This window comes from Talpa europaea, assembly GCF_964194135.1.
Source record: "Talpa europaea genome assembly, chromosome: X".
NCBI classification, from domain to species: domain Eukaryota; kingdom Metazoa; phylum Chordata; class Mammalia; order Eulipotyphla; family Talpidae; genus Talpa; species Talpa europaea.
Window position 1 is genome coordinate 47,427,359 of NC_140081.1, and position 8,640 is coordinate 47,435,998.

Sequence of the window (8,640 nt, forward strand, 5' to 3'; positions counted from 1 at the left end):
CCTGCTGACAAAGATGCCGCCCTCTCTCAGGGCACTAACTCCAGGCTATGTATTTTGTCTCTCCAAACTCATTGGGAGAACTGGGGATCAATCTTGTGTGTGAGAGAAGGTGGAGCTGGTTAATATTTGGTTCCTCTTGGGCTGTGGGCCATATCTGCCTCCAGCCCTAGGCTCTTTGTCCCTCCCCTGGGCTGGGCTGACACTACTTAGTGACACAGTACAGATACGCCTGGAGACATTCACTGTGGAAAGGCAGCAACAGCCAGGTGAGGAGACTGGGGGCTGAGGGAGGTGGTCCAGGAGTACTGGTGTGGCATAGGGGGACAGAAACGGGGACTGGGGAGAGGCCCAGGTCTTGCCTTTTCTTGGCCTCAGCATTCAGCCACTTAGATCCCTTCTGTGTTTCCCTTTGAATTGGGGTGAAGATCCCCCTGCCAGGTGCCAGATTTGTTGAGCCTCTCTCTGTGGTCTCCAACTTTTATCTTCTTTCCAGGCTCAAAGTTACTTCTCCTCTCATTCTTTTTCCCCAGTCAAGGATTGCTCTCATTCCCACAGAGGCAAATTCCCAGGCAGAGTTAAGGAGCCCCCTAGGCATACAGAGGATAAGTTCTCTCTTTAAGACATTTCCCCCCACACACACCCCCTTAGGGTTCAGGTACTATTGTGCACTGCCAGGTGCTGCTTTTCTTCCCTGATGAGAAGGTGAAGCAGGCATGCCACCAACACGGGGGCTGCAGGCAGATGAATACGGTGAACTCAGAGGGTCAGCCAATGGGGGCCAAATTTGGGAGTATGCTTTTCCATTATCTTGAGGGAGGCAGACAGACTCAAGTAGATCTTGGAATAACTGATGATTTGGAGACCTAAAGGAAAGTTTTTCCCTCCAGCTGTTTCCAAGTTGTTCCAGCTGTTGGGAATGGCATGGCAGAATGCATGGGACTTGGAAAGTGAGATGAGGAGAGGAGATTATAGATAAGAGGAGTTTGAATGGAGAGAAGTATAGATTAGGATGGAGCAGAGCAATAAGAAAGAAACCAGGTTTGGTGAGACACCAACATGAGTTTTAATCTGAGCTCCAGCACTTGCTTACCAGCTGTGTGAGAAGTTACTTGGTTTTTTAGGGCCGTCATTGCCTCATCCATGAGTTCAAGGCAATAACCCACAGCTCGCAGGGTGGTTGTGAGGATGAGCATTAATGAACCTACAGCTTCTAGTAAGAATTCCATAAATGGTGGCTGTTAGAATAAACCCCAGTAAAGAGCAACAGGAAGTCAGATAGTTGATGGAGGAGTAAGAGGGTATAGTCCAAACACTGAGTAAGGAAGCTGACATTAGCAGGAGTTCTATGAAAAGACCATGGCAGATGGAGAGAAGGAATTGAAATGAGCTAGACTGGCCCAGACGCAAGCCTGGCTACACAATACATATGGCAGGGTGCGCAGGACAAGTGTAGTGACTGAAGTGCTGTGGAACTACGGGGTGCAGGCAGAAAAGAGAAGCAGGGGAAGAGGGAGAGGGCTTAGAAGAGTTTGCCTAACCTGGCCATACGGATGAAGGTGGCCTGGAATTCCGAAGGAAACCTCGAAGGAAGACCCCCTACCCCCCCCCCCCACTGTCCTCTCTTGGCCAGAGGCTGCCTGTGAAAATGGAGGTGGGACTGTGACTTCTGCGTCTGAATGGCACCCCATCCAGTCCAGCCAGACCTCTCTTCCCCAAACCAAAAAGCACATAAGAATTTCCTGTAGCTGGAGGTGGGGAACAAGAGAGAGATGGGGGCAGAAAAAGCTATGAACTTGACAAGTGTGTATTGCGTGACATGTGTGTGCATGGGTGTGCACCCACACTTGCAACACATGTGGGAAGGAACATAAGTTTTCTTTCAAAGATTTATTTATTTATGCATATAAGAACTGGGGTGTAGACCAGAGGTGCTGGGGGGCGGGGTGAGAGGATTTACCAGAGAGAATGGAGAGCAAAACAGGCAGATCTACTGAAATACACTGCTGAGGGGAGCCGCAGGTGAGAGAGGAGAGTCTGCTGCGCCATGTGGGTGGCTCCTGGCAGGTGGAGGATTGAACTCATGCTGCAGTGGCTGGAGATAGCTTGATAGCACTGTCTTTAACCCCTGTGCCACCAGGGAGGCCCAGGAGTGTAAGTTTTTAAGTTTTGGACCTGGTCTCACCATGCCGCCAAAAGCAAGGCAATGCACAAAGGCTTTGAGGTTTGAGGAAAATAAATTTGAAACTTGACTATACCTTTTAGTAACAGTGCAGCTGACACCAAAGCAAGTTATTTAACTTCTCTCCACCTCGTTTGTCTTGTTTAAGACATGGGAGAATATTACAGGCCTGTTGTAAGGAGGATGAACAATCTCCTGATTCTGAACTATGTTTGATGTTGGGGTTACTCAGAGTCTGAGGACCAGACCAAAGCCTGGCATGGCCAGATAAGTCTTGCCCAATTTAAACATGAACATGGGAGCAAAACTCCCCTGGAGCAACACAGAGCATATCAATACCTGGACTTTAACCCAAAGTCACAAAAACAGTTTGGATTTCAAAATCAGGTCACTGCCCTCAATGTTTTTAAAATGAAACCCTTGAAGTATTGATGTTGACATAGGAATCAGCTCTTCTTCCAAAGGGGAGAGCAAAAATTGAGATCCCAGTGCCCACACAAGAGTCCTTAGGGGCCCACAGGGAGTTAGTGGCTACGTCCCAGAGGGCACAAGATGAGAGGCAGAGAGCTACAAGACCTAGAAAGTCAGGAGTAGTCAGGCTTTGGGGGGCACCCCCGAGGGGCAGAGAGAACAAAACAGCTGAAATGTGCTTTGGAATTTGAAGAAACAGACCAAGAAAGGTAAGGAAGGGGAAACAGAACAAATCAGGAGGCAACAGAAAGCTGTGGGAAGGAAGAAGCAGAAGAAAGTTGTTGTTTGATAGGAAAGGGGAGGGGGGCTAAACGAGAATAAAAGCCGGACTACTTTTGAATTGCCCTGTTTTAAATAAAAACACTCAGAGAAAGAAAAATTATAACTCTAGTCAGGGTGATAGTGCTTATGGGAAAGAGCGCTGGCGTCAGTTTGGCCTGGCTCAAATCCCAGCTCTGTCATGTACTAACTGTGTGACCCTGGTACAAGTCCCTTCACCTTTCTTTACCTCAGTTTCTTCATCTATAATGTGAGGATTACAAATTACACCTACCCCACGGAGTCATTCTGAGAATTACGTGAGTAGTGGGTGCGTGTACAAGGGCCTGGTACATGACAAGTGCACAGTAAATGGTATTCCTTTTTTGTGTGTGTGATATTTCAACTGTTTTTATTTTAATTGAGATATAATCTACACACATTAAAATTCAGCCTTTTTAGAAATGCTACGCTAATTGAAACGGTAGGATGCACACATGATATCATTCAATAACGTTAAGAAAATATCCTTGTTATTTGGGGTTTCCTTTGTGGTGCAGGGGTTAAAGACAGCACTATCAAGCTATCAGCGGCCAATGCCGCGAATTCGATCCCCAACTGGCCAGGAAGCAACCCATAGGGCGCATCAGGCCTCTCCTGTCTCACCCACTGCTTCCCTCAGCAGTGTATTTCAGTAGATCTGCTGGTTCTGCTCTCCACTCTCTCTCTGGTAAATCCTCTCACACTACCCCCCAAACACACCTCTGGTCTACACCCCAGTTCTTGTATGCATAAATAAATAAATCTTTAAAACATTTATCTTTATTATTCACACACGAAAATGTTAATATGCAAGGTTATGGAATGTGTTCATCAACTCAATAGGGAGAATCCTTCATAGCATATTTGTATATCAAACCATCATGTGTATACTCTAGATGTCTTACAATCTTACTTGTCGATTACACCTCAGTAAAGCTGGGGGAATATATTTGGTTCCCTCTTCACAATAACATTCTATTAAAAAAATAAAATTCAGCCTTTTAATATAATAAGTTGTGTAACCTTCATCACTGTCACTTTGGGGACATTTTCATCACCCCCCCCCCCAAAGAAGCCTGTATCTATGAGCAATCACTCCCGAACCTCTTCCCCAGCCTCTGGCAACCACTAATCTGCTCTTTGTTTCCAGGGATTTACCTATTCTGAACAAGCAAATGGCTATTCTTAATCATGCTCCTTGACCACCTGTTTTTGAGTCTAACATGTCTCCCAGGATGAAGCATTTCTTTACAGCCAACCTCCGGGGCCTCTTGCAGCAGTCCTGCTTGGGAATTCTAGGCTTGGGAGAAAGGGCACTGGTGTTCCTGCCTCCCCAGCTGGGTTAGGCCCATAGCAAGAATTCACTAGGCATTTTTTTCTAGGTGAAGAAACCTTATTCAGGAAGTAATCTATGTTGTGTGGATCATCTCTACTCCCCCCGAAGTTCTTTCTTTCCATTCCCTAACTTTTCTAGTTGCTAATACCCTATCCCTTCCCCTTACAACAGAGAGGACATGGATATGGGGTTTCTGGCACAACTGGTGCCCCTGCATTTCCTGCAGGTCCAGCCTGTGTGTTCCTCTCACACTTAGTTCCCTTCTTCTAGCACCATCTTCTCACAACTGGAGTGGCCGTGGTGGTGGGAAGTAGGGAAAAGTCTTCTTTGCCTGTCTGAAGGATAGAGGGGAATTTCTTGCCTAGAGCAACTCACAAACTAAGGAAACCAGGAGGTTACAATGTACACTTGACGTTGCGAGCAGGGCAGCAAAGGAACAGGCTGCTCTATCTCAAGACAGACACTTCAGGTCAGCAACAGCATTAGGGAGCAAGAAGGAACGTGCTGGGTTTGGTAGATCACTTAGCAACATTGTTTTCTCTTTGTGCCATTCTCACTTCCCTAGATCACCAACTAGAAAAGGGAGCTGGGCTAAGAACCTTTGCTGGTTGCTTCATGAAAGCTGGTAAAAACCCTGATTATTTTTTTAAAGATTGATTTATTTATACATACAAGAACTGGGGTTCAGGCCAGAAGTGTGGGGGTGAGAGGATTCACCAGAGACAGAGTGGGGAACAGAACAAGAGGAATGACCGAAATACACTGCTGCGGGGAGCAGTGGGCGAGACAGGAGAGGTCTGCTGTGCCATGTGAGTAGCTCCCCGGCCGGGGATCGAACTCATGCTACAGTGGCTATGGAGAGCTTCATAGGTTGCATTTTAACCCCTTGCACCACCAGGGAGGCCCTAAAAATCCTGATTATTGACCCCACTTATAAATGAATAAGCAGGCTCGGAGAAGTTCAGTAAACTAGTCCAACGTCACACTGGGTGAAGAACCAAGATTCAAAGTTATGTGACTCTTACCTAATGCATCTTTACCCTTCTATTGCTTGCTCAGCATGTACATATTTTTTCTGACTAGGACTTAACGTGAGCCCACCCTCTGTTCACCCTCTGTATTCCAGGTTTCCTTTCCTAAAGCTCGAGAAGACACCGTTAGGGTTTACTCCATAACACTGGAGTTGTAATGTGTTCACCAGTCAACAGCTTCCCTGTGCTTTTATGGGTAGCGTTAGCTTTTGCGTTGGTTGTTGTTGATGTTTGGCTGCAGTGATGGTGGCGGTGATGGTGTTAACGGCCAGTCTTTGCTTTTGTTAACGCTGTCTGCAAGAGCACGCAGACAAACTGTGGAAAGAGCCTGGATTTCTGCTTCAGAACTTTTGTATTTCATCCTATTCTAGCACTTCTGGCTGTGTGACCTTAGGTGAGATCCTTAACTTATCTGATCTTTAGCTTCCTCATCTGGAAGGACAGGGTAATGACAAGCCATGGAGGCTTGTTATTAAATGGCTCAGAAGAAAAGACTATATGGGAATATTTTACACAGTTCCTGGCTTGATAAAACATGAGCTTCTTTTGCTGTCTTCTAGCTCATCCGTTCCCCAGAGGGGATCTAATTCTGGAAAAAAATCCCACTGACCCTAACGTTCTAGTGGGGTCATGGGGGAGGGCCTTAGCCCAGAGCCTCCTGCTCTCCTGGGCTCTCCTCTTACATGCACCTGTCTTCATTCCATCTCCCCCCTCACCCTGGGCCCCCCGCCTTGACCGTTCTCCTGGTGGGGCTTTGGGGCGGGTGCGGCGATGGACCGGGCGGGCACAGAACAGGTGGGTGCAGGCTGGGTGTCGGGCACTGGGACACAAGTGCTCTGTGTGTAGGGTGGGCGGAAGTCAGGGCGTTTGATCTGAATTCTAAAGGGCGTTGTTCAGAGCCCCACAAAGGTCCCATTGTGCAGACACTGGGTATGAAGCAGCATATGACTCCCCAGCACCGGGCGGTGATGAATTGGGACGCAGGCGCAGACCCAGGGGCCACTCCCCCTGCACAGACATGAGACCATAGGGGACCTGTCTGGGTGGCCTCAGGGATAGGCGCTTCCCAAGGTAACGGGCTTTGTTGGGTCTGCCCACGACCAACAGTTAAAGAGCTGGAGGATGGGAGGCTAAAGCGGATGGTTGATGGCAGAACTTTGAGGGGCCTGTCAAAGGAAGGGGTTGAAGAGAAAAAAGTCATGGGACGAAAGCGAAGAAAGGAGTTGGGGCTTGGGAAGGTCAAGTCCAGTGAGTGAGTGAGAAGGAGGAGGAAGAGGAAGAGGAGGAGTGAGAAGAGGAGAGACTGGCAAGGGAGATGGGGTGATGAGGAAAGCTGTGATTATCCTCCTTCCTTGCCTGTCACTGGCTCTTGGAAAGGCGGTGGGGCGGAGGGGCGGGGGTGGTCAGGCAGGGTTATGACGCTTGGCTCTCTGCCCCAGCTTCCTGACAGCTTGCTTTGTGCCTCATGTTTTGCAGGTGTGGATGAGGCAGGATGAACTGGACAGGTCTGTACACCTTGCTCAGTGGCGTGAACCGACATTCTACTGCCATTGGACGGGTCTGGCTCTCAGTCATCTTCATCTTCAGAATCATGGTGCTGGTGGTGGCTGCTGAGAGTGTGTGGGGGGATGAGAAGTCTTCCTTCATCTGCAACACCCTCCAGCCAGGCTGCAACAGTGTTTGCTATGACCACTTTTTCCCCATTTCCCACGTGCGCCTGTGGTCTCTGCAGCTGATCTTGGTTTCCACCCCAGCTCTCCTCGTGGCCATGCACGTGGCTCACCAGCAGCACATAGAAAAGAAAATGCTGCGACTTGAAGGCCACGCGGACCCTCTCCACCTGGAGGAGGTGAAGAGGCACAAGGTCCACATCTCAGGGAGACTGTGGTGGACCTATGTCATCAGTGTGGTCTTTCGGCTGCTGTTCGAGGCCGTCTTCATGTACGTCTTTTATCTTCTCTACCCTGGCTACGCCATGGTGCGGCTGGTCAAGTGCGAGGCCTACCCCTGCCCCAACACAGTGGACTGCTTTGTGTCCCGCCCCACCGAGAAAACCGTCTTTACCGTCTTTATGCTGGCCACCTCTGGCATCTGCATCATCCTCAACGTGGCAGAGGTGGTGTACCTCATCATCCGGGCCTGTGCCCGCCGAGCCCAGCGCCGCTCCAATCCACCCTCCCGCAAGGGCTCAGGCTTCAGCCACCGCCTCTCACCTGAATACAAGCAGAATGAGATCAACAAGCTGCTGAGCGAGCAGGATGGCTCCCTGAAGGACATACTGCGTCGCAGCCCTGGCACTGGGGCCGGGCTGGCTGAGAAGAGCGACCGCTGCTCGGCCTGCTGATGCCACCTACCAGGCAACCTCCCCTCCTGTCCCCCAGCCCTGCCCTGAGCCTACCCCTCCTTCTCCCCTGCCGGTGCACAGGTGCTAGGGATTGCTCTGGCCAAACCTCCTTCCCACCCTGCTCCCCTTCCTCCCAGGGCTCTGTCTCAGAGGTTGAAGGGGTGCTGGGCTGGAGGCCGCCCACGCCAGCGCTTAAGGTTATTGGAGATGAGGGCAGCCCTTGTTCCCTGTATCCTTTCCTCTCTTCTCCCCCCTGGGGCCACTGGGGACAAGAGATGGGATGTTCAGACAGCACCTCCAACTATAAAACTAATCTTAACCCCATGTTGTCAGATACCCTATTTCTGGAGTGACATCGGAGGGGAGTGATGTGGGCAAATGGAGTCATGGGAGGGTGCTGTGGACTTGTGGGTGGAAGGAGGAGGGGTGTCTGATGCGAGAAAGGGAGGAACTGGGCTTACAGAAGTGCTTACCCAAAACAAGGGAAGGGAGCCCCTGCAGGCAGATAAATTGGAGTGGGGGTTGGTCAGGGCTGCCTTTGCCTCTAGTCCCCAAGGCCTCTCTCTGCCTGGAATGTTACACATTAAACAGGATTTTACAGTAACCGAGGAGGTAGCTTGTGTGTTTGTCAAGTTTTTTCTCCTGCAACCTCTGACCTCCCCCTGGAGGAGGTGGCCTTTGCTTTTTGCTGATCAAGAAAGGACTGAGCAAAAGAAATAGCAATTTGAGTAGCCAAAGCTGTAAATGAGGAACCACTGCCCTCTTGGCCTGGCAAAACCTGACCTTGAGACTTTCTTGCCTGTTGTTTTCATTATGGTGGTTTTGGGTTGGGGGATTCTCTCCATTTTTTTAGTAACATCTTTATTGGGATCTAATTCAGACACCCCCCCCCCCTTCTTCTGATTTTATTTGTTTTTTTCAAGTATACTGTTTATTGAGTTTTGGGTAAGTGTGTGTGCAGCTTTGTAAACCTGGCCAC

The 8,640-nt window shown here is 49.4% G+C and overlaps 1 protein-coding gene across 1 annotated transcript; it reads left to right on the plus strand.

Annotated features, from left to right (window-relative positions):
• Positions 1 to 251: 251 nt before the first annotated feature.
• GJB1 (gap junction protein beta 1) lies at positions 252 to 7,661 on the plus strand (the record flags this gene model as incomplete). Its single annotated transcript, XM_084258066.1, has 2 exons — positions 252 to 266; positions 6,794 to 7,661. The coding sequence occupies exon 2, from the start codon at positions 6,810 to 6,812 to the stop codon at positions 7,659 to 7,661; it is 852 nt and encodes a 283-aa protein (XP_084114192.1). The 5' UTR covers positions 252 to 266; positions 6,794 to 6,809.
• Between the last annotated feature and the right edge of the window lie 979 nt (positions 7,662 to 8,640).